This window comes from Accipiter gentilis, chromosome 13 (genome assembly GCF_929443795.1).
Source record: "Accipiter gentilis chromosome 13, bAccGen1.1, whole genome shotgun sequence".
Taxonomy (NCBI): Eukaryota; Metazoa; Chordata; class Aves; order Accipitriformes; family Accipitridae; genus Astur; species Astur gentilis.
Genome location: NC_064892.1, coordinates 29803654 through 29830250, shown reverse-complemented (window position 1 = coordinate 29830250; position 26597 = coordinate 29803654). Strand labels below are relative to the sequence as shown.

Genomic DNA, 26597 nt, shown 5'->3' with positions numbered 1-26597 from the left:
ACATGGATCTTCCTGATTAGAGAGCTGGAAGAAAAGTTCTCAGAGACATGACAGTCACATCCCAAAGGAAAATGTAAAAAGCACAAGCATAAATCTCCTTGCAGCCACCACTAAAGCAATCACATCAGCTGAAATGTTTCTAATATTGGTTTCTGGGACCCATCTCCGTAGGGAGTGACAACAGACAAGAATTTTTTGCAGCAAACCTCTTCCAGCATTAATAACAGCTTTAGCAGCATCCCTTTTCAATTTTGACTGGTCCAATGGTCAGAGCAGAATGGGCTGCCCAGCTGTGCTAATGATCCTCGACTGCGCTAATGACTTTTCAGCCCAGTTTGGTGGAAATCTGCTTCCCTTACCTGTAAAACCCAGCTTTGAAAAACTCTTTAAAATCCTTGTGTTAGTGATGTTGAGCAAGTGACAGAGAGTCAAACACTAGCTACCCGTGTAACTAGATTGTGATTAAATAAAAAAACCTTAGAAGTTTCACTATCTGTTTTTCTGAAATAGAAATAATTTTATTTTAGTAGGAAGATTTTCCATTATGAAGACATTAAAAGGAAAGAAAGGAGTCTAATTAAGCAGCTTGAAATAATTATCCTCATACAGAGTGAATAATGAAACCATATATAACATTCTGTACATACTCTACACAAAGACTGTATCAACCTTTCTATAGCCAGAAGAAACCTCAGAAAATCTGTGCCTTATATTACTTAAAAGTGTTAGCATGCAATTAATTTTGCATTTCTCCAAAGGAAGAAAGGGGTGGGAGGATGGGCATGTATTAATTATTTTATTGTAAAGGCAGCACAGCACAGATTAAACAGGTGGATTAATTTTCAGAGAGTCAAGATTGAATTCTGGTTATGTTAGAGGTGAAAAAAAACCCTGGTTATTTCTTCAGATGAAAACTATCAGTATGATAAATATGTAACCGTCCTTTCCAGCATTTTGGCACTAAGTTGTCAGCATTAGAGTTCAAGATATGTTCATTATAGTCCCCCAAATCAAGTGCCGTTCATAAACTTATCTGAAAAAAACTTCTGATTTTCCACATCACATCAATTTATATTTCATTTCTAATGCTCATCTCACTTATAAAAAAATGTAGTACTCATTTTTAAGTTAAGAGAATTGATGTAGGTAGCATTTGTTAAACTCATCCCACAATGACAATAATATTTTTCATTTTAGATTTGAGAATATTTTCTTTTTTATGCTAAACTTAATTTTCCAATGAATCAAAAATACACACGACTATTGAAACTACTGAAATAGCCTAGTTGCTGTGTGGAGGAAATTCTACATAAGGGAAAACCCATAAGGATACTTTCCAAACCACGAGAAGCCACACATGTTAAAGGTTAAGAACTTGCAAATTCTTCAAAACAAACATGTTTCACGAGTAGAACTTCTGTTGGATAAGCAACATAGTGAGATGCTGCCAGACTTCAAAGATCAGAGGAAAGAATCATATTATGAAATTCCCAGAAAACTCAGCCACTTTTTCCGCCAACCTTTACAAAGTATCGTGAACAACGCCTATGTTTCAGAGGCAAGAGATTTCAGTTTTATTTCCATTCCAGTTGAAGTTGCTGTAATGTAGATCAGAAGAGCAAATCTCAAGAGCCTCATCATGCTTTTGAGGACCCTTTTGATAAATTCTGCCACACTTCCAGGGCAAAAAAACCCCAACCAACAAGACAAAAGCTGATTTTTTTATGCTTGTGTAATAGTTTGGTCTGGAGGAAATTAAAATTTATACATTCCTGACCCTAGATGCTATCTAGTATTCTCAGTTTACTACTGATGCAGGAAAGTTCGCAGAAATTATCTCATCTCAGACTAAAAGGATCTGCTACAGAAGCACATCATGCATCATTCAAAAAGCAAGATCCCCAAAGATCACTGCATTTTTGTGCATGCTTGAGTTTCATCATGCTGTACATAATCTGTCCATATTTAATTGATATCTAATTAACAAAAATTCAATTTGACTAAAATATGGGTTTGAAGACAAGACTCTAGCCAGAGTCTGAGGAAGAGAATAGCCTTTCTTTTTTCCCAGCTGTGGCCTTAAAACCACAGGATCACCTCTCCTTCTGCTCTCCCTAACCACTTTGCCATCTCTGGACCTACAGCAGGTAAGGCTCAAAAAACTGAAAAAGAAAAAAAAAAAAAAAAAAAAGGTTGGGCAAGAAAAAGCTGATGAAAATTCTTGCAGCAGCTTTCAGGAGTTCTGCATCTGCATTATATTATGGTGACTTAGGCCCCTGTCTACTTAGCCAAGAACCCATTTATTCCAGGTTTGCCCCACAGATTTTGGTCAAATGTACCACCAATGTAATACTACCAAACAATTTATATAACCACTCCTTAATATTAACATCTTCCAGATGAGAAAACTCCCCTACTTGCATTCCCAGTGTCAAAAGCCATCTAGCATGCCTGAAGTCTACCAAATCTTAGAAAACATTTTCCATGCCAAAACTTTCTTAAAACACGCTACTGCGAAACACAGAGACGAAATGCCGCAGTCCTCAGCACAGACTTCAGCTTGACCGGCACTGCTGACATGAGGCATGGAAACCCTTTCTCCAAGGAAACCAGCATTGCTATGGAGCTCTAAGGAGACATCATCTTCATCCTACCAAACGTGTTGCAGTTCTGATTATTATTAAGTTGTGTACATAGGAACATTGTTATCAATGCTAAGAATGCCAGTATTTATTTCAGAAAAATCTGAGTCTAGTTTTCAATGCGTTACCTTGTAAAATAAAGTTAAAAAAAAAAAAAAAAAAAATCAGCCACGACAAGCTTGCTTTCTACAGCTTCTATGGCATAGTTTGCAATCCACTACTGAGCCTTTCCTCAAGGGGAAGAAAATCACATGGATGTAAAAGTCTAAGATTCCCCTAAATAAAATCAGGCATAGGAGGCTGGAGAAAGGGTATTACTGCAGGGGCTGGATGGAGAGAGGTGTCCGGTTCCTCTTGGAGGTGTTCTCCATTTGCCATTTGCCACACAGAGCTAACTGAGAATAGGATGCACAAGCTACACAGAAATATATATATATAATTAGAGGTCCAATTTTTCAGTGAACTTATCAATCTATTTCAGTGATGCGTGCAAAGGAAGGGTTTCATCAAATCCTTTTCCGTACTGCTTTTTGCCTCTACTTTTGACGACAGGAAGAAAGGTGGGCCCAAAGGATTCAACTGAAACAGGCAACGATTTTTCCTGTTGTAGACATGGGAGGTAATAGAAGTAAATCTCTTGCACATGACTTAAGAGCTTGTGAATCAATGGCGAGCCCATTTAGCTTGGCAGGAAGCACAAACCTCGCACTCGAGGAGAGGCTGTAGACAGATTATAGCTCGCGAGAGCACTGAAGACTCATCTCGACAGCCAAAGGGAGGAAAAATTAACAGAGCAGCTGGTGACGTGTTCCTCATGGCCTAGGTACCACATTACACATCTTGACACCAATTCAGGTCACTGGTCAGAAAACTGCAGGCTCCCCGAGCCATCTTTAACGGCTCCCTGCAGAGGTCATGCCCCCTACGTAACGAACAGGACGAGTGCTAAACTCCGCTATTTAAATTCAACGTTGCTACATAGAACACAAGCCATGCTTGGCCAAAAACCTGGCCTGCCTTACGAACAGCGCTGCTTTGGAAGCTCTCGGCATCGGCTAACGAGCAGATAGAGCGATTCTAGAGCAAGACGTCCACTAGCAGAGGACATACCCTTGGCAACTTGCGTAGAGCAACTCCTCGTCCAGCTATGCTGAGCAATTTAAAACCTCGTATGTGCTTCCAGCAGCCCTGGTAGAGGGGACAGTAAAAGTCTGTCTCGTTGTAGGTTCTAAGACAAGCTTTTAGATATTTCAGAGCATAGGTCTTTGTGATGGGGTTTTATTTATGCTGAATTAGCATGAGTCTTAGCAACAGGGATAACAGGTTGCTGATTACCCTGCTGCAGATATTTACTTGGTTGAAGAGCCAGTCTTCTGGGCATGCAGTCAAAGTGATACCTATGAGAAATGAGGCATGGCCAGAAGCCACGTCTAGGTTAACACTGATCTTACCCACCATCATTTATTCGAACAAATTTGACATCTTAATTCTTTTTTAAGATTTCTTAACATTTTAGCAAATCTATGCATTGTGTGATCCTGAGTTTCCTAGGTAAGTTTTAAACTTGTTCAGTGCCCATTCAGAACAGGGACTTGTAACATCTAGCATGGCAACATAGTGGTGGATTGCTTGGACAGTTTTCTATTTCTGAATTTTTGCAGGTAGGGACTGTCCTGAAACTGTCCCTCCATGCCAGGAACTATCCAGAAAGAAAGGAATTTACCTTCCATGAAAAAAAGCTTAGGTGATCTAATACCCCAGGGTAAAATAATACGCAACAGCCAAACAGATCATCTCAAACAGAGCTATCTTCAGCAGCTGCCTTCTACTGCAACAGTCACACAATGCAAGCACTACCTTATAACGTCAGGATTTCATACTATATAAGAAACTTCGCAAAAAATGGCATATTTGATGAAAGTATTGCCTCTATCTGGAGACTACTGCACTGTGGCTAGAGCGATGACTTGCACTCTAAATGTAAACGTGTGCGATTTATACAATAGCCTATTTCCTCTCTTATGTGCTAAAAGCAGTTGCAAAACACATTATCAAGAAGTCATTACTACTGAGTTCCCGGAAAAAGTAATGTAATGAATCCCCAAAGATATAGCCTCTATTACATATAATGGATGCACTTAAGTCATTCTTGAAAAAGACCAGCAAGCTCAAATAACAGCTTCAGACTGCTAGGTAACATTTCTCCCTGCAAAACTTATCAATCTGACCTCAGAGAAAGAAAGTTTTACAATTTTGGAGTCAAAAAAAGTGCTCTTTTTTAGATCTCTACAGCTAAAATCAGGCAGAGGTTGGTCAGGGACGAGAAAACCTATTGCAAAGGTCTATTTTGACACACAAACACCAACACCATGCAAGTCCAATGGCGCAATTTATTAAGCTGCTTATCTCTCTCACACCCACTATATCCAATATATATACAATAAATCACCTGAAGCAGGTCAGCTGCTCGTAGCTGCTGGCCTGGCAGTAGATAGATTCAAAATGATTATCACCACCTTCAACTGATTCATACTGATCCTGTTTAATGGAAATGGTGAACTCTTGAAGATAACATTATATTACATTGATGTCAGTAAGATATCAAATGTGCTTTTCTTATGCCTTCTGACATAAACCATAATGCTATCATTCTGCAAAGGAAGTTTTGGATAACAGATATTCTTTGTTGCGAGTACAAGTCAGCACTTCAGAAACTCAGGCCAAAGGACAGCGCGTATTAGTTTATTGCATATTTGCACAGTGTAAGCCAAGCTACAAGCACATAACAAGTGCAGGGAAAGAAGAAAAGTTGGTTGTTGTTTTGTCAAAGAAAATGGTCAATAGCAGAAAAGTAGCACAAAGGAAATACCTTAAGATCTCGCCTTTCCAGATGTAAAAGCTCAGAGCCTCGGATGTCATGGCTGATGAAGATTTCTTTGTACTCTCCCAAACTGAGCAGATCCAGCCAAGCAGCAACTTCATCTGTGCCCCATTTTTGAACTACCAAAGTTAAGAGCAAAACCCCCTTAATTTCTACATGCTCAAATGCATCACAAGCAAAGGTTAGGCCAAAGAGAGTGGAAAACAGAGTAGAAATGCCGTGCTAGCAAAGGGAAAGGTTAGAGGTGTCATTTCCACAAAAACTGACAATTTCCTTTTTACATGCAGGTTACAGGTTAGCAGTTAACATGAGAAAGTATCTAAACAAAGTTGGGGTTCTTTGCTTTGCAGCCATGCTTTCAGCTTTACTCCAGTTTCTTCAGTAAAGCCTTAAAACCTCATGTCCCAACAAATTCACATTAAACCATCTTAGGATCAGTGACGCAAAGTCTAATGTTGTTCTGCTTCATACCATTAATTTATTAGTAGTCATCCAGGGAGAGGAGAAGCCTTCAAAAACTAATTAACATGTAAAATTAAAATATCAACCATACGTCAAATATAGCAATGGCAGCAAGCAAGTCCAGTTTTAATTAACAGACTCTAGTATACTTAATTAATGCAACAAGTATTCTTTAAGCTATTATGTTACATATGCCATTAAGCAGCTCTCTGTAAAACATTGTTCTCCAAGGTTAGTTGCCCACATTAGTCCTAATAAGACCACATTTATTGAAAACAAAAATAGTTATGCTACTTATTGCTATAATTTTGCAACTTCATTCAATGCTGATCAGTTTTACAATGAAGTGAAATCTGAAGTCTAATCTGAAACCTAAAGTCTGATCAACAACTGCAAGATTTTGCAGATCATGACCAACTGTCCATTAAAAAGATAAAGATGTAGAAACAGTTTTAGGACCATCTGATCACTGATTAACTCCTGGACATAATCTTAAGGAACTAAGTTCATGGATAAGAGTGGGAAGAGAGGAGAGTGGAGTTTGTTCAACTTCTAATTAAAAAAATCAATATTGACTATCCTGGCTTTTTGTTTGATCTGCCTTGCTCACTAATATTAAAACCCATCTGAAATTTAAGAATAACTGGTTAATTAAACCAGTGTGATAAAAGCAGTTGCACATCTTCTGAAACTAACCTGAAAAACCTGAATTGGAGCTTCACAGGGAAAAAGTGTGTTTACCTATGGCTTGTATTGCAATGAATTAATCGAATGTAACCACCAGCAAAGACACAGGTCCTGTTGCATGATAAAACTATCTAAATATTTCCGTAGTGGTTCTTTGGCTCACTTGGAAGTCTTGGGGTCCTACCGAATGCTTTCTAAATGCATGGAAAGAAATCCTCATCCTAACGAAGATGCTAGTTAGCTCAGTTGCTTTTCACTCTGATCGTACTCTTAGGTAGAGTTCATCATGTCACCTCTTACCAAAAAAACCCACAAAATCACATTTTCCCCAAATGCTACTATTTTTCTTGTAATTTCAAAACACATACCAGGCTGCGGGCTGGTCTTATGCTTCTGAACTTTTTCTTTTTTAAACTTTGGCACTATGCGAAACACTGTACTTCTATTGTTTCTTTTAGCATAATCCAGAGGGGGATCCTGCATGAAAGAAGAGACATAAGTTACCTCTAATTAATAGAAAACAACAGTTAAATTACATGCTTGAGATGGTAATTCACAGTTAATCTCAAAATTAAGACCAAATTTTACTTCCGTAAAGAATAATGTCAGGATTTAACTCTATACGTGTTTCATTTATTAAATAACCATTCAAAGCCTTTACATTCACAAAAGGGAACAAAACACAAAAAAAGCCCTAAGCTTAGAAGCTTGTTCACAGCAGACAGAAATGATCCAGCATCACTACTGAAATTGCCTCTCCAGGTCATGAGGGATTCTAACTTACCCTTCCCTATCAAAAGAAAATTAAGCTTAATTAGAAACAGGAAGTATTAATCAAACTCACCTCATCATCATTTGGTTGAAAAACATAATAAAGCCAAGGAATCTCAGCAAGTTTTCTCAACTCTATTTCCACGCTGTGCAAAGCATCAGACAACAGTTCTTCATGGGGAGCTTCTAACTGCTGTTTATAAACAGGCCAGAAAAATAGTATTTTTAGTTTTATTAAGATATAACATTTAAATCTAGACATGTTGTTACCACGCAAAAACAGATGACTGCTTCATGGTGAGCGTAAACAAATGATGAAAACAAATAATCTTCCAAAATTAGATTTTCCTTCAGAGATGCATCAGACCACCTTGACACTATATTCAGTATAGTCACACACAAAGGGATGATTGAGACAGCTGAGACTTTTGGTGCAGACCAGCTGGACCTAGCTGTCAATCACTGTCATCCTTCACTGCACTCCTAGGTCTTCACAGAGCAAAAGTTATCTGAAAACACCAATACTAGAAAACACACTAGAAATGGAAGCTACCAGCACAAGGGAGATAAAACTTTACCAGAAGAGCAAGAGCCTGGAAAATCTTTGTGTGAAAAGTGGTGTAAAGAAATTGAATAGATGGTAGTAAGCCAGAGTTCTTATTTGCAAATGTCTTCATACGACAGATCACTCTCGTGGTCAAGTAAGAGGATAAGGATCTTACTGAAGACGCTCCATTCTCAAAGGTCTTCCAGTGGTGATATGATACCTGCGCTACCCCTTCTAAATAGGTGAGCCGTGCAGCGATAGCCACTGCTGCTGGCTGAGGGTGGGAAGAACGGGGACCAAGCATGGAAGAGGGACACGACTGCAGCCCCAGATGGGGGACGAAAAGCCAAAGACATCAGTGAAGGCCAAAGAGGCAAAGAAAGTGGTAACTGTAAAAAGCTTGGGACTTGCTGACCTATAGGAATTTGGCTCTGTCAACACTTTGAGAACCCCATGGAGGTACCAGTTTTCCTTAAAACCCTGGTCTGAAAACTATTCTGCAGCTGTTGCGTGAGTCGAACCCAAGAAGAAGACGTAAGACAGGCAGCTGATCCCTGGAAAGCTGTTTGGGGCTTATCTGGCATTGCTGAAACACCATTTGAGGTAAAGAGTTGAATCCTGGAACGAGTTGCTTGGAATCACTAATAAAGTGATCTGAACATCTATTTCTCTCTTTGAAGTAGTCCCAAACCAATGCAGAATATCCTTTTAAAAGGATCTAATTAAGTTACATCCTAGTGAATACATTTTTAAAATGGAGTTGTAGGAGAATCTTTGATCTCTAGCGCCGGAAAAAGATTTTGATGTCATTGGGGGTTTGCTGACGAATTACAAGCCCCTATTAATTTATCCTACCTAACATAAACTTCTTTCCTTTGTTTCACTAGTTTGCATACGTTACCACCTTTCAAAGAAGAGACCATCTTTAGTAAGATGTTGCTGTTTAGTATAGGAATACTGGAAATCTAAGCTCCCTCTTGCTATCATGTTATTTCCTCTTCTAAAGCTCACAGAATGCAGTGCCCATAAGCAGACTCCGATCTTTCTTTTGCCTTCCCTTCTTTTTCTCAATTTGAACAGTTCAGTTAATTTGGAGCACAGTGGAAGACCCACTTGTCTTTGAAGAAGTTAGAACTTCTCTTGTGTTTTCATTTTTAAGAAATTATTTAAGTCTTTTATTTTATATAAATGAATGAAGCAAAGTTCTGTCTTTCTCAACAAGCACTTGCCTAATTGCTTGATTCTAAAAGGAAAACAATTCCTTTTTTTGCTTGGGCACAAAAACCCTCTCATCTGATGGTGAGAAAGTGTATACATTGGCAATATTGCTCCTGAAATGAACCCAAAAGAGTAGTGTAATTCTGGTAAAGGAAGAGTTAGCAATTTAGGGTTAATTCTCCTCCTACAACATCTTGGAAAAGCTTCTTATTTCCAAGATGGAAATTAACACTATGAATGAAACAACGAAAATAAAGGAATTTCTCAATTCCTTCCCAAATGAAATTTTTTATATGAAAATATTTTACTTCAGTGAGCTCAGATCATTTCAGTCAGTTGAAATAAAACATTCTGTCATATTTCTCCCTTAGTACATGGGAAAATGTGCTCTGTTCCAGACTGGAAATGCTTTTTAAAAAGCAAACATGGAAACAGTGCCTTTGGAAAATATCTAGACAAAACATAGTATTTTTTATTTTTTCCAAACTGTATTCCAGCCATAACCATCTGGGTACTTCCACAAATCAGCTTCATTTTCCCATCTTATCATTTCATTAAAAATGATATTTATAGCTAATTCACCACTTGATGTCATCTAGCTAATACTGTTGTATGAACTTTTGTTAATCGTATCTTACAGGAGGTGGCAGGAATCACAGTCTCCTTGTATATGTATTTATATTTCTTCTGTCTCCTTCAGGAGCCGTAACAGAAAGACTCAAGAGCCGGTAAATGGCAACCAAAGAAAAAGCTTACCAAGTAGTATATGCAACAAAGGCATCAATTTACTGCTATCAGGAGCTTTGATCACAGAAAAGAAGGGTGAGGGAGAATTGAAGAAGAAAAAAAAAAAAAAAAAAAAAAAAAGAAAGATATTAAAGAAAGAATGTCCGCCTTTGCCAGAAAAGAGACATAATTTGGAGAACAGTGTATGATGGAAGCAGCTGATGCGTCAAGCAACACCCTACATTTCATCTGTCTCTGTTTTAATAGAATCAGGGACCAACACACACGCAGCTTCAGCATTTATAAAGTACATAGCAATAAGGTTAACCAGGGTGCCTTGTTATTGTGGCTGTGAAATACTGTTCTAAACAAACACAATGTCAAAGGAGCGTAATGGACATTTCTGGAAGATTATCTCGGTATCTTCCAAACGGCCTTTTTATTAAAAATGGGGTCAATGTAGACTCATGACTCATTTGCACAAACCATAACAAGAAGCAGAAGTACAACATGTAAAAATCAGAAATGGACAAATGAATCAAATTAAGCTTTGGAACCTCAACAAGGGACCAGTTCAACAACACAATGAGATCACAACTGGCTACAGAAAAGATAAGGTTTCAATGGGAAGGTTTCCATACTAACATTATTTCCAGACTGCCTTGATAAATTACACTAGTCCTAGCATGGCACCACCAACTTAAAGCTTTTCTTCTAATTCATCTTCCTAAACAATTTTAAAATTTAAACAAATTTCTGTATTTTGATTCCCCATTCAATCTTAAATATGGGGAATTAGTAATAGCCATTTGAAAAAAAACAGATACTTTTCCCTTTTCTTGGACAAAAACATCTAATGAGTAACTTTCCCTTCTAAAACCTCATAAACTGAATCATATGATCCAGTAATAATCTTTGACTATTTCTAGAACTTAAATGCTTATTAGCCTTTAGACCATATTAACTTTAGGTTACTGTAGAACAGGCACGTACCATTTATCACTTGTGTAAAAAGGTATGTGAACCTGCACCAGTAAGTTTCATACCCTGAGCTAAACGAAAACGTTCCTATTGATATCCATTTTTAATTATAACAGCCAAAGAAAATATAACTGCTCCTATTGAGTATCTTCTTAATGTAAAACTGGACCAGCATAGAAAACCTGACATCTTTCTTCTCTTCACAATGTCACATGTAGAAATTTTCTAATTATACATCCAGGTACAACAATTCTTGAGCAGTCTTCATCATTTCAGGCACAGAAACACTAGCTGAAGAAGAAGAAGATGCAAAGTCTGCAAGTACCATCAAAGGTCCACTGAACACTTACCAGCTAAAGATCATAAAATAATTCCTGCCAGGTATTAGAACAACAGTGAGATGTACTTGCCCAGATCAGATCTGTAGAACTTGAAAGTATGAGTCTGAACAGCTCTCACTCCAGGTTGTCTTTAAACTCTGAAGATGTCCACATAATAGAACTCCAGAAGTTCACTTAAATGCTAAACTTCCAGAAGATGATTTATCTTTTTCTAAGATAGGACTCCAAGACAGTTAAGTGTGAATCAACCTCAACGGGGATACTTTTTTCTCTCCACTGACTATTAAAAAGAAGAGCCCAGGCAATGACCTTTTAGATATCTGAAGTGAGGTAAGATGGATGCCAACCTAGGACAAGAATTCATAACTCATTCCGATCCAAGCCACAAATGCAGTATGATATCCTCCAATCGGTCTTACAGGGCTTCTTATAGCATGTCATAAATCCTGTGCTGATTTAAAAAATCAGCAAAGAACAAATCACAGGTAATCTGAATGAGGGAATAAAACCATGTATTTTGTGACCTTACCAAAGGAACTCTTCCTACTAGCAGAGATTCAGTTTCATTATGTAGAGCCTTCACATTGACAGCTATCTCCATGGCAGTGTTTCTGGTAAGGCTCTGGGGAATAAAGAAGCATAAAAATTATTTGAAGCGATGCAAGTCAGACTGAGAATAAGTTCTTTGGGCTTACAGCACAGATCTTGCATCTTCTCCTAGAAGAAATACATCCGTTTAGCTTTACACGGCCAACTTCTTCAGCACTGAGTATAGAAAACAAAAATGTAGTATCTATTTACTGTCTTTTCCTCAACTTCATTTAAAATGACCTTATACAATCCTGAAGATCATCAAGTGACCAGCCACCTGTGAGACGAATCCATGATTTTTATGGATGACAAGGGCCAGCAGAAAAGTTGTGGGCCTCATTTAACAACGACTGTTGATCTGAATTGTTCACCTTATCCTTAGCAGAAGTAAGCTGCTAACCATATTTTAAGAAGCAAAGGCTAATTAATATATTTACCATATGAAAATTTAGGTTAGATATCGACAGCCTCTACCTAATTAATATTTTTGGGGTCCAGTCCCTGAAAACACCCAGATTGTCTAGTGTGAAGAGAGAAACCAGGAAACTCTTTTCCCCTCACCCCCTTTGCATTCTCTGCATAGCACTTGGATAACAATTAAGCATGAAAATTTCTGTGAATGCATCCAGAAGAATCGACCTTTATGTAGTAACAGCATTTGTTCAGCCTTTGTCATGCCTCCACTCTGTGTCTGGGGACATGCCTACACAGTTGTCTGCAAGCAGATGTGAGCTTACTTCACCTATTGTTTTTTGGTGTTTGCTGACCTGAGTTTGTTTTATTCATGCTCAGAGCTACCTTAGTACACCACCTCACTTGATTTAATAAGTGCTACTGCATCGCTTCAGGATGAGCACCCCTGGCTGTGGACTACCGTTGCAGATGGAGCAAATTCTTGACTGCTTCCAAAAGGCAACAGACGTACTCTTACCGTGCCCCTACTCCAAACTCCCTATCTCGCTTTCGAGTGCTCACTCCCCCTGCAACAACACCCAGGTGGCCTGCATTTTAAGTGTCATTAATGTCCCTTTCTAACGTCCAGTGTTCACAAAAGAGAATATCAGCTGGGGAGGACGCTGATGAATACAGAAACTGCACCTTCTGCCTTTTCAGATATTGTATTGATCTAACACCAGGACGGGACTCTCCTCTTTGATACCCTTCTGTAAAAAGGCACTTCTCCTACCTCCCATTCCTGGTATTATTAATAAATTTCAGAATCATTGAACATGTTCTCTACCAAATTCATCACCTATGGGGTGTTTCTCTATGCATGTGAAGGGCTGAGACTCCCTGCTGCCACACAGAGCAGCACCTTCAGAACTGGAAGTAACTTTCCCTTTACTTTCACCTTAGAAAAAGTGGCAAAAAAAGGGAGAAGATACCGGAAGATACAACATCCATTCATCTGTTAAGCAATTTCATTTAAATTTGAGCATGTGTGTGCATATTCAGGAGACTCGTTTATCAAAAATTTCAAGAATTGTCATCCAACTTGTTTTAATATGGGGACAGGGAATACAATACAGCTCACGTGTCACAAGCTTATGCACGCAGATATTATAGCTTATTTGCTTATACATAAATCTCTGTTCTTCCTTTACCTCCGGAAACCTTGGGTTGGCTTTATTTAATGCATGTGAACATGCATTAACAGCATGAGCAAGCTCCTGCTCCAAGAGGCCATGTATTTTTGCTGCTTCACAGATCCTACAAAAACATTAAAAAAGAGAAAAATAATTCTTACTTCCTTTAAAGAATAAGTCTTAAGACTACACAACTTTATCAGATGAGAAAATATACAAAGATATGTTTCACAAAACACTTTAAAAAAAATATAGTCCTTTATAACAAAAGTTGAAATTAAGTATCTCTTCAAGCACTACAGCACCTCATAAATGATATACATAATGCAGATCATTTATTCTGCTATGAAATACTGAGACACATTTATTTGTCTTAGAACACAAATGCTACGCAAAAATTGTACTAAAAATATTGGGGCTATTAATTCAAATAAACTATAGAGGAAAACCCTAGCACATTAAGATAACTTACTTGAAGTTATCTTAAAAACCATTACACCTATTTCAAAAGGCATATCCTTCAGATGTGACATTAAAATTGGCTGCAATAATTTGAGATGATGGGAAGTCCAGCTGTAATTACAACCTCAAGACAATCTCTAGAACAGTAAAGTTTTTAAGCTGTCTTGGTTAAATTTCACTGTGGTTAATTTATAACCTAAATTATTCTTCTATGTCTACTTAAGTGACCAGTATAAAAAGAATATGTAATTCTTCAATTCCTTTCTTATATTATCAGTGCAACAACACATACTCCAAGAATTCATTTTGATGCTTGAGATAATTTGTTATCATGATGAACTGAATAGCAGCTTCATAAAAGGTTCTGATTTTTTAAAAAATATGCTTTCCTTAAAAAAACCTAGGGTTTTTTTTTTCTGTTAAAATTGAAGTGTCTTCTTTATTAAAATACTTCCATCTCAGGAAGAATGTAGATCTTGAAAATAAGTAAGGCTGTGGAATCAGTTTTATATCATCAGCTCACTATCATCTCAGCCCACACAAATTACTGAAGTGTCCAGGGGCACAGAGATGAGATTTCGAGCATTAGGAATGAAATAGAAAGCTGCAATAACAATGAATGAGTGGATGAATGCAAACGGTATGAAGATTTTATCTGGCAATTTGGGCTCCTTGAATGTTGGCGTGTTAACTGTTTACTTGACAATATTTTAATAAAACTTTTACGTTTATTGAAAAGTGCTCATCTTTTTGAAATTGTGAGTAACAAGGCATTAAGGGGAAATAAGGTCAGGAGAAGTTAATGTCAGGTGGATACATCCACACTGGTGACTTCTGAAGTTGACTTCTAAGGGTATTTTTTCAATAAATATATTTTTGATTTTGCATATGAGAAGTTTCAATGAAAAGCCTCTCTGCCAAGAAGCCTTCCAGTTTTCCATTTCCACTGCTCCTTCAGAAAGTCCATTTTCACAAAAAAAACCCCCAACAACCATAAACACACAAAAATAAAATTAACGTAAATACATAAGAAAAGCATACATAAAGAAGCTGAGCCTTAAAAATAAATTAAAATAAAATAAAATTTTAAAAATAATATAACTGATAGAGCAGCAGCTAAACATTAATCAAAAATCAGGGAAAATATACACTTCTAAGTCCATGTATGCATTTGCATGAATAATTCAGTCTCGGTGTCTAGGTTGCCAATCCAAACTTACTAATTTTACTGTACCTGGTAATAAGTTCTTCTGCAGCTTGTGAGCACAGCTGGATCTGTGCAACTTCGTCTTCTGTAGCCAACTCAACAGCCTGCTGAGGGTACAAGGGAGATCGAATGACAGGTTTACAGGAATCATACTTCTGTTTGTCTTCCCAAGACTTCAGGGTGTTTTCAAAGGCCTAATCAAAATGAATTATACATTCAGTTCACAGCACTAGAAGTATTCGTACTTATTAAAAAATATAATTTTATATTTTATAGAAATTTTAATTTCTTAAAATTTTAGATGAAATTAATTTAACAAATAAACAACTTTTTAATTTAACTATAATTTTAAATAAGACAAGCTGTATAAATAATAAAATTACATTTAATTTTTTTAAACGTAGTATAGAGAATAAGTCACTTCTGAAAGATCTCTCTCCTCCCCATTATCCTCAAAAGTGTCTTCCAAAACAATAAGAACACAAAGACAGTGATAATGCAAGCATATTTTGTGCAGATAGCAAGATCCAAATCTGAAACTAACACAGTATTCAATCCTAAAATGGTGGGAAAGTAACAAATTTACTAATATAGAGTTCAAATGCCACTAACTCCACCCTAACTTTGCTGTTTACACAACTGTGCTAAAACTTCTAGTATGTGATTGTGTGTAATACAACTAAAGAGAGAGAGAAAGAAAGAAAGAAAGAAAGAAAGAAAGAAAGAAAGAAGAAAAAAAAGAAAGAATATATAAAATTTTGACCATTCTTACTATTTATTAATGAGAATACAGGAATAGCACTAACAAAACTGATAAAAGCTAACAAAGCTTTGTCACTTATATAAAACAGGAATTCTCTAGCTGGCTTATTATAGAAATTATATAACGGTAAGTAATTATGTAAGTTATATAAATAGTTGTAAAATATTTCTGTAAGGACTGTTTTGTTCGGGTTACAACAATCAAATTATTACACAAACCAATGTTAGTAACGATATCTCATAACACACTTTTGCAACATACTCTGTCTCGCGTTAGCATCTGAGCTCTGTTTTTATGTATGATCTTAATAACTCCCGGGGGCTGGATCCAGGCCTCTCCATCTACTTGCACTGGAACCCCTTCATCACCAAGTATGGTGATCTTTACTGACCGACACTGGAAAAGAACAAACACGTTATTTTACAGAGCAATAAATACTAATGAATCCGACGGGCCACCTGAAATGTGTTGATTACTAGGAGCTGTGGCTTCCCTCCAGGACTGTCTCAAGGATGAATCACTTTTATACCTCATTCATCATTGAAGACAATTTGTAACCCGTTTAAAATGAAAACAATGTCAGCACTTTATTAATGTATAGGCTGGTGGTCATCGAGAGTACCGCCGTTTGCCAGCATCCCAAATTGCTGCCAACCATGTTGCGTGCTTTCAAGTAAGAAACAAACCTGAGCTATCCTGTGGTGCTGCAGTTTGATGACTCTTGAAACTGCCATCTGCATGCTGCCAAATACCGCAACGACTTCTAAGATTTTATCATCGAACGAGGGAGCCCCAAATATCTGAAAGGAAAAGAAAATATTCCATTTTTGATGGTAAATCTAGCGCTTAGAGTGCATGTTCAATGAAACACAGACTGATTTACAGATTAATTGTCAACATTCACATGCTGTAACTTATTTACTGTAGAATAACTACACTGTCTCTCAAAAGTCATAGGAGTGAGATACCATAGACAGTAGGCTAATATTATTTTAAAACAGCAGTGCTAATAGCATTTCAAATATCTGAATGATGAGGCATATCCTTATATAGGAAGGATGGCATGTTTCAGCGTGCAGACTAAGAAATGTTTTTCAAGGCATGATGAAAAGCCAGTTCAAATCTCTGCTTGGTTAATGTACTTAATATCCAAGAGGTTCTTGAAGTTAAGAGGAGTAATGGTGTCTTTTTTTTCTCAGAAGTGCTTATCTTCTTATATTCCAAATTCTCTGGAAACCAACATCTGAGTCCACGCTCGGCTTTGTTAAACACAGCTTTCATACTGAAGAGGATCTTGTTGGCGCTCCATACAATTATCCACTGTAAATATGAAAACTGCTTCTGTATGGAACAAATGTCCTGATAGCCAGCCAAGACACTGAATTTCCAGGAGCTTACACAAAGCGCAGAAAGTCTCACGTGTGCCATTGGCACCCGGTGTCCTGCAGGGCAATTCAGCCATGCCACGGGACAAGTGTTAGGCTGGAGTTCAACTGGGTCTGGCAGGAGATACCATACTAAGATCACTTGAAGCTTGACCATTTCATCCTGATATGCAATAGGGAGCAACGAGGGAGCAAAATCAGCAGGAGAAATCACTCCAGTAAGAGTTTAATGGGTCAAGAGATCACCTCTGAGCAGTAATCGGACTACATCGGTTGGCACCTCCGGCAGAGTAAGCTGCATCAGAGACCCGACACCAGACTGGGGAAAATCCCTGAAAGGAGCTCAAAAGCCACAACTAGTCAGGTCCTGTCTCCTGATAGAGGATTTCCTGGAGGCGAAGAATAAGAGGGTGCAGATCCAGGACTGTGTAATCCAGGTAGTGTCTCTGCAGCAATGGCTCAGGGAGGGAGAGGATGGGGAACAGGGTGAGGGACTTTGGCCCCTGCTGCTGCTTTTCGGGAAACTGTGCCAGTTTAGTGCCACATCCAGGTGGCATTTCCCTTCAGAGCACCCCAGGACTGCACAGAGAGGTCTTGAGCGGATAAGTGTCAAAGAACAAAAGTGCAATTTTACTGGGCCTAGAGTGTTTTGAAGAAAAAGGTTTCTCCATCTGAATTTTTCCAATTTCCATAGAAATTTTTCTGGTTTTCACATGGGGATGTGATAATCTTGAAAAGAACAAAGACAGTGATTCTGTTATTCCAAGGTAAAAAGTATGGACAGTCTTTGATCCAGCTTTAACAAGTATAACTGACATCTACAGGGCTAGTTCTGCATGGCTTAAGAAAAGGTAGTTGTAAAATGTCATTTATTTTTTGCTTCCATTTTAGCAAAAGGATGGGCAAACCACAACCCAGTCTGCTGTGCCTCCCTACCAGTAAGACATCTGTACTGAAAAACAACCTTTTTTTTTTTTTTTTTTTTTTTTTTTTTTTTTTCCTCCAAATAAAGGCAACCAAATCTCTACAGATCAATGCTCAAGAAACAATTCTATCCTTTCCTGTTGCAGGTCATGTTTCCAGCCTGTCTTCTGGACACCAAAAAAGCATGCCGAAACAAGCCCCACTCAAGCCAGTCAGCGTGCAGCTGCGCTGCTTGGCTCACCGATAAAGTTTCAGGAATAGTCGCAGCTGTCAAGGCAACATCTTTCTTTTGTCCAGATAAGCAGAACCAGCAGCACTTCAGACCACCACCACCACCTCTGATGATCGGTCAACTCAAGACTGCACTAAAGCAGTGAATTACGCTCCTAACTCTGTCCAGAACAAACATGTCATTTTGCTGGCACATCTCGTCACTGGAAGACTAAGAATATCAGTAAAACTGCTCCAAGATACACACATTTGTTGTACACCAGTATGACAGCTAGAACAGATCTTCTCTCTCAGTGAGGCAGTCCAGAGAGAAAAATAAACTCCTGAACAGGAGCTGAGCAGATGTTGGAGATGCTTTCAAGTTACGAATATGAACATGGAGTATATAAAAACTTTAGATATCCATAGCCAAATATAAACACAACTGCCATCCTCTCACGTATACCAAAAATAAGAAAAGATCATTGAAACGTGTTTAAATATTTTTGTGACTTTTATGTATGTGTGTGTATATATATATATATAAAAGCAAAGGATAATAACTCACAAGAAACCAAAAGCATTTTGGCAAAATATCCTGGATTGTCTATATTAAAATCACAAGCTAATTTGCCACTACAGTTTTAGGTGATTCAGACCTCACACACACGAAATCAGGACATGCAGAACTAGGATAATCTGCTAGAAATTACAGCGGTTGCACTGTGCATGAAATGGATGGCAGCAATAAGACTGCTCCAAGTTGTAAGACATTTAGGTATCTGTGTAGTATAAAGTTTCTTAGGACACGTGAGGAAGAAGGGAAAAAAAGATATCGTAAAATATTCAGAAGCTCATTGAAAATAGTATTTAAAAACAGATTACTACCCCCACTAAATTATCAGTCACTAAATGTATCAGTCCCCATTTTCTGAATCGCCATCCCTTAGTCCAAAGCTGTTTGAAGAACAGGAGGAAAATTCAGGTATAAACCATGAGTCATTATCCTTATCCACCTTGCTTATTGTTAGAAGAATATAGCAAACAGAGGAATCTATGCTTTGTGAAACCTTATTTACAGGAGTTTGTAAAACAATATAGAGAGAAACTATTTGTGCCTCTATTTATAAAATTAGTTTCTAAAAATACTCATAGAGTGATTTTTTTTTAAAAAAATAATCATTAAGCCTTATTATGTACATTTTACTGGAATGGACACGACAGAAGGCAACAGAGAGTGAAAAATCATGGGAGATATTATCAATTAAAAAAATCAACAAGACAACACAGTTTAAACTGAAACAGCCTCCCTGAAGAAGAGCTGCTATCCAAACTATATGCTACTACTATTAAAATGAAATGGGAAGAGCAGTTCATGGTATTTATCGCTGGTTTTGCCCAGAAGGTTACTTCTCTTTAACATTACTCACATCATCTTCTTTGGTTCCACCCCAGAAATTAGTCCCACCAGCATAACTGGGAATGTTTAGCACAGCTATGCCCTGCAGACTTGGAAGGGGGATGTACTGTCCGTCACACTGTAATAGATAAAAGCTCATTCAGTATATAAATAATGTGGTAAAAGTAATCAGCCATTTTTAACACATGAAGCTTGACCAGAGCTGGCAGGGGAGGACAGAGCCAGTAACAGGTTTGACCCAAGACTATTCTCTCCATGCTGTGAAGCACCTCTAATACAAACCTCTTCTCCCCGCTCTTAGCACCAATTTTTGTAGAGCTGAAAAACATGTAGATACTACATGCTGTAGCATCTACAGCAGAGGAGTCCCATGACTCTTCAAAAGAAACATTTTCACATCCTTATTGCGAAATTCCTCATGCACTTAGACCACGCTCTGTCTATCAAGGATTAAAAATCTTTTTGCAATGAAAAAAGCTATCCCCTTGAGTGCACACAGTAAGATCGCCATGGACATTACAAAAAGCTTCATCTACCCATTCAGTAACTAGTCTTCCATCCTATATCGGCATTCTCAAAATTGCAGTACACTTGTTATTTAGGTAAATCCATTAAGCAGGGCAGCGGGGAGGGAAATAAAAAAGTCCAAGAATATTTCTTGCATAGCCACAAACATGTCTTTAAATGTAAGTGTTGTTAGCATTGTACGCTTGGCATCCTGTAAAAATAACTTCTTTCTCCTCCTGGAAGTGAAAAAGCATCAGTGAAATCATTCTAGGCTTACGGCAGTACGACTGCCAGCAGAGGTGAGCCCACTGATCTCAAACCGTTCAACTGGGAGTCAAAAGTGCAGTCCTGCGGCAGTGCCACAAGCAGGGATTTGAAGCAAGTTGGAAATATAAGGTCATTAATGCTGGATGCAGGTGTCACTTCGTGGATTATGAATTTGCAGGTGATGTTGCCTTTAAAGAAGATTGCCAGATTACCCCAAGTTACCAGTCCCACAAGAAAGATCTTAAAATTATACAAATGAAATAGAAATCGTCAGGAAGTAAGGACAAAATCTGTAGCAATTTTATCAGGAGGAGATAGAGGTGCAAAATTATTTCTAGAATGTGCTTAGTGCTCTCTTTTTATGATTTAATCTCAGCAACAAGAGAGAATTTAACATTTTAATCAAAATGTGACAGTATCCAAAATATGCTGTGATATTAATAGATGCTGCACAGCCATTTGTATTATAGTAGAGGTCTGCCTCCAATTCCTGAAGTTAGTATTTTTAATTTTCCAATGCTGTGCACCTCATCACACGTTTTAGCATAAGGCTAATATTATGCAAGGCAATACTAAATATGAAATTTCTACTTGCTGGTTTACATCCAGAAATATTCAAAAATAATTATGGAAAGGTCAGATTTGAATGCCTTATTGAATCTTATTTGAATCTTATTCAAAAGATCCTTAAATTAGAATTCTATCTGCAGCGTACATAACGTACTTTCCTGTCATTATATTTGCTAACTACTGCGTAATTCCTTGATAATTACACAGTCCTTAGGCAACAGCAATCTGCTGCTACCAGACAGAATCCTCCTAAATCTCCTAAAAGTGAGAAAAAGTTCCAGTAACTTAAAATTATTCTCTCAACTTAAAAAGTTATCTTCATATAAATATGGTGAACTTCCATATTAAATACTTAGCATGAAGTACAAAGAAAAATCATGTACGTTCTCTGTCAAAATCCAGCCTAGATATGCTTTGAATGAAAATAACTGTAACCATCCTTTAGTCTTTTTCTGCGTTTGGTAATCATTTATATCTTCTTTAAGTTCCCAGTATTGTGAAGATGACTTAGATTTGATATTAGAACTTCAAAGACCAAAAATAACCATCTTTAGATAATTTACATCACATTTGTTGTTGCTGTGATAATATCCTGCTGCTTTTGTGTGACTGTCTCAAACATCTGGTAAAGAAAGTCTCTACTGGTGTAACTGGGCTTCTTGTGATGCACATTCAAAATCTCCCCTCTTCTCTCAGGAATTTTTGTCTAAGACCATCTGTGTGCTCTCCCTGTATGTGTAAGAAAGCTTCAGATAGTTTAAAATGAACCTGAAGGATTAACTCTATCTCTTTCCTTCTGTTTAGCATGTTAATTTCTGTTATTGTCCTTAAGACCTGGTCTCCCCCTTTGATGCAGTGAACATTAAGAAACATATCTGACCTATACAAAAATTATTATTTTTTTAACCCCAGTAATTACACGAAATATTACTGGGTATCTTGCAATATTTAAGTACTGAAATTTTACTCCAAACAACACCTGCGGAACCACCTTTTACATAGGACATTTTTACACAGTGCCTTTGAGGTCAGCTTGGGTTGACACAAGAACTCTAAAAGGTTTCAAGAGGAAGCCGAAATTCCTCACTACACATCGCAGGAGCAAAACTCCTCATTCTGCCCATAAATAAAATTTACCTCAAGTTGAACTTTTTGTTCCAAGTTCTTGTAAGTTCTCTGCAGTAGCTCTTTTGTGCCAAGAACTCCATACCACATCATGTTTTTCGTCCGACTTCTGAAAACAGGTAAAACAAGACTCACATATTGAAATACACACTTTATTATGTCTTGTATTTGTAGGATAAGAAAAAGTTAAGAAATTCAAATAAAGAGATAAGGAAAAGAAAATAATGGAAACATCTTGGCTCTGTTACTGACAATTACATTACCTGCACTTTTCAGGGTGCTCTTCTCGCTTGTTATTAAATTCTAGTGAAATTTTTGCATCTAACCCAATTCCAAAGTAGTTGTTCATGACACATTTTTCTGAATATCCCTCCCTGTTAGAAGAAGAGAGATAATTATGTGTACATTTCTACAGTACTTGGACACACAGAGCTTTGACCAAGATTATGGTTGGCCTCAGAACATATACATCAACCAAGAGACATCAAAAAACGTTTCCTCTGAATCTCCCTGAGGAAACCCAACGGCAGTCGAAGAGACAGGTTGGCTCCTAGCTCCTTTGCAAATGCAAGTTACTTCTCGTAGGGCAAAGAAGAAACTGTACCACACGCCCAGCCAGCACTATCTATCTTCACCATACCCAAAATAACAGTGGGATACGAGGAGAGAGCTGCCCCAAGTGTGGCTCTGAGTACCCAGACCTGCTTCAACGTCTTGCTGGTGGCTGAGCTTGCATTCAGACCAGTGGTTTGGGCAGGAAAACCCAGCTCTGAAGGACTGTTGCCCTTCTCCTACTCATAACTAAAATGGCACAAGCCAATCTGTTTTCAGACCTTGAGGTCTACTGCCAAATGATAGCAAACAAGAACTTCACAATGAATGAAAAAGAAAAGATTACAAAAAGATTTTATAAAAAGCTTAAGAAAAGCAAACTAAAATTAAACAGTAAATTTGGAAAAAAGTATTTCTTACAGGGAATCTGGATCCGGGTCAATAAATGGCGTAGCACCAAATGGATCGATGTTTGCTAGCAACATTTTGCTAATAATTGAACTTCCTGCAATAGAAGCAGCTAGACCAGCCCTCAAACCTGATTAAAAAAAAAACAGAAAAAAATAACAAAAAAAACATTTGGATTTGATAAACAGAGAAACATATATTATCATAATAAGCCACATACTGAGAGACAAAATTCGTTTAATTTATATAGGGAATGATTGCATTTCTAGCTCTTTTTTTACCTATATCGGTTATCTTTTTAGATCTCTGGCTCTCTTGAGCAAGAAGGCAGCTATGCTGCTGTGTGGTGGCTGACTCTTCAGGTACCACCATTGAGAGAGAAAAAACACAAACAAAATTCAGGATTTCAGGCCAACACTCACTGGCTGGCATAGTAACCAAATGGGTGACCTAACATGCAAAAAGACTACTAGAGCTTTTTATTTAGTTTAATCTTCATCTCCACAATTTTCCTTTGGAAATATTCCTAAGGAATACGCTTACCATTTTTACAACTTGTAGAATCATAGTTTAATTTAATTTGTGGAAGGATCACAGCCTTGCCATGCCTACCTTGACTAATATCTGTGTCACTCTACAAAACACTGTGTAATACACGTAAACAAGAAAAGTACTTTCTAAAGTTAAATTGACCTAAAGAAAAATGTAAGCTCAGTTCCATTATGTTTTAACTGTACTAATGAAGTTAATAAGAACAGTGTTTTCCTGGTGCCCCCTAGTATTAATTGCATTTGGATAAGAACAGATTTTTTTTTCAACTGTTTTGCTGCACAGCAGCTTTGTGTAGTTTCAGTTAAGCACTTCCAGAGAGATATCTACAGACACCTCTTATTCAGAGGGTTGAACTTTACATGTGTCTGCCCCTCAGCCCCTTCATAGCCTCCGTTGATTAGGATGAATGATAGAAGGGCTTGGGGATACTAGTGGAAGAAGAACTTGACATGAGCCAGCAGTGTGCGCTCAGAGCCCAGAAAGCCGACTGAAAAAGGGCAGGTTTAGATTGAACATAAGAAAGAAATGTTTTACGATGAGGGTCATGAGGCACTGGCACAGGTTGCCCAGAGAGGCTGTGGCTGCCCCATCCCTGGCCGTGTTCAAGGCCAGGTTGTATGGGGCTTGGAGCAACCCGGGCTAGTGGAAGGTGTCCCTGCCCATGGCAGGGGGGCTGGAACTAGATGAGCTTTAGAGGTCCCTTTGAACCCAAACCACTCTGTGATTCTATGATTCTAAGATGCTGACTTTCATTTTTCATCCTCCAGAATCAAATGCAACACTTTTGCTACATCCAGCGTTGTGCCAAACGATCAAGAATCTTCTACTTTATTTTGCACTTCCTAGTATATGACACAACACAAAGATGTGTATGTCAGTTCAAACAAACTTAGGGCGTGAACTAAAAATTGTTATTTGACAGCAAGCAGGAGAACAGAAGGCAATATTAAAGTAGTGTAAGGACCAGCAGATTTCAAAATCATAATTACCTGGGCAGATAATCCTAGTGTTAAGCACTGGGAGGTTTTCCTTGCTTGCAGCCAAAGCTGGAGCAGAGAAAGAGCCTGTCTGAGAATGGATACCTCGGCTTGTACGTCGATCTGGAGATCTCGGTGCAGTTTTAACTGTGTAGAAGAAGGAAAAGTAAGAGCACTAATTAGACCTATTATGACATGACCATATACATAGTTTTTACAGCCCTGAAAATATTTCAAAAGCATTAATTTAATCTGTTACCATTCCATGACAAATGTCCTTCCCCCTCACACCACAGTTGTTCTTCTAAAAACAGGGAAGAAACCTCAGAAACAGATCAGGTGACAAGCACAAATTAAAAGGAGCAAGTGTGCATGGTATTCAATATGAGGAGTTCCCAACTTATGCTTCAAGCTACTAGCAAAAACTGCATTATGTCCACCTTAAAGTGCAAAAGTATTTAATGCTGTAGTAAGCTTCTGATAAACATGTTAATAAAGTAATATGAATTTAAACTTCAATCTATATTTACTTATAAATCTACCTGTATTATATAGTATATTATTATTTATAACAATTTTAATATGGATAGCTATTCTAACCCGTAGACCACAGAAACACCTGATCAACAGCCACACTATTTGCTTCAAGCAGCTAAAATGGGCCCCCTGCCTGCATCAGATTTCTGGAAACATCAGAGAAAACTCTGACATCTTCATCTACAGCCAAACTGAAAACTGCAAGGGAAGGGAAAAAGCCATGTTCAGACATGCTTGTCTCCTGCAGTTAGAGAGATCGTGGGGGACATCAATTTCTCATCATCTTTTCTTTTTCGCAAAAAAACCCCCCAGCAATTCCGAAAATAATTGAAATCATTTATTTGTTAAAATTCCCCAGATGATGGATCAATAAAACCTTGTGACAGATAGCAAGGTTTGGTAGCTGATGTAATTGTTGGTGACAAAGGCTCAGGAAAAAGAAGGGGAAGAAAATCAAGGGAAAAAAGATGTTCACAAAGAGTAAGTGGTAGCTCAGTGGGGCCAGTTGTCCCTGGGGCTGCCTCTGGAGGTGAAGAAGAAGGATAGGCTTTTCAGAGAGCTGACTTCAGGTGCTGCAATTTACTTTCCTGGCAGAACTTGTTTCATGCAGACTGAGAGAATATGCCAGTGCCTGCTTTAGCCTGGGGGAGTTAATCTTTGGGAAATCCAGCCCTGTTAGATGTAGCTAAAAATTGCTGCCCCAGGGAAGAAGAAAGTTTGGATATTACCAAATGTTTTGCTATAGCATTTCCATGTGCATGTAGAAAGCTTTTGCACACCAGATGATCATAGACAGACATTTCTTGGCTACCTCTGCTCCAAATTATCTCACATGTTAAAACTACTTCAGCTTAGGACAACTTTAAGCTTGACCATCTGAAGAAGCTCAGAACAAAAAACTGAAATTATTTCAAAGTGATCTGATATATTCCTCTCAAAACCTAAAAACTAATTCAGAAAAAATAGAATGATTAGGACTAGCATCAAGCAAGCAGAAGAAAAACACCACCAGGAATATGGTGGGAAGGATAAAATATACCCTTTTTTGTGGCAGGAGGGGGACAGATCAGTTCACATCAGACATGATAACTCAGTCTGAGAGTAACATGGGTGTATTGTATGAAGAAATTAATGGAAGGAAAATGCAGAGAAAAATCGAGAGACAAAGGCAATAACAAGAACCAGGGTTTAGAAATTGTGTTCAAATCAATTCAGGCCAGAATTTGGGCATTCACTTTTTTTTTTTTTAAGTGATGATAATCTAGCATGGAACAGTCAATGAAATGGCAAATTTTTCA

General features: G+C 37.9%; 1 protein-coding gene across 3 annotated transcripts in view; it reads right to left on the bottom strand.

Moving 5' to 3' along the window:
* Window positions 1-26597, bottom strand: part of DGKH (diacylglycerol kinase eta) — a 163577-nt gene that overhangs the window by 827 nt on the left and 136153 nt on the right. For 2 of the 3 annotated variants that reach the window (XM_049815766.1, XM_049815765.1), the window contains 13 exons: window positions 24775-24909; window positions 23246-23363; window positions 22537-22647; window positions 22286-22382; window positions 19815-19922; window positions 16552-16665; window positions 16127-16261; window positions 15130-15296; window positions 13452-13557; window positions 11786-11878; window positions 7517-7636; window positions 7041-7149; window positions 5512-5642 (listed from right to left, as the gene is read on the bottom strand). In XM_049815766.1, coding sequence (XP_049671723.1) covers window positions 5512-5642; window positions 7041-7149; window positions 7517-7636; window positions 11786-11878; window positions 13452-13557; window positions 15130-15296; window positions 16127-16261; window positions 16552-16665; window positions 19815-19922; window positions 22286-22382; window positions 22537-22647; window positions 23246-23363; window positions 24775-24909 — 1544 coding nt within the window. The remainder of the gene's footprint in view (window positions 1-5511; window positions 5643-7040; window positions 7150-7516; window positions 7637-11785; window positions 11879-13451; window positions 13558-15129; window positions 15297-16126; window positions 16262-16551; window positions 16666-19814; window positions 19923-22285; window positions 22383-22536; window positions 22648-23245; window positions 23364-24774; window positions 24910-26597) is intronic. The other variant, XM_049815764.1, reaches the window with a different exon arrangement.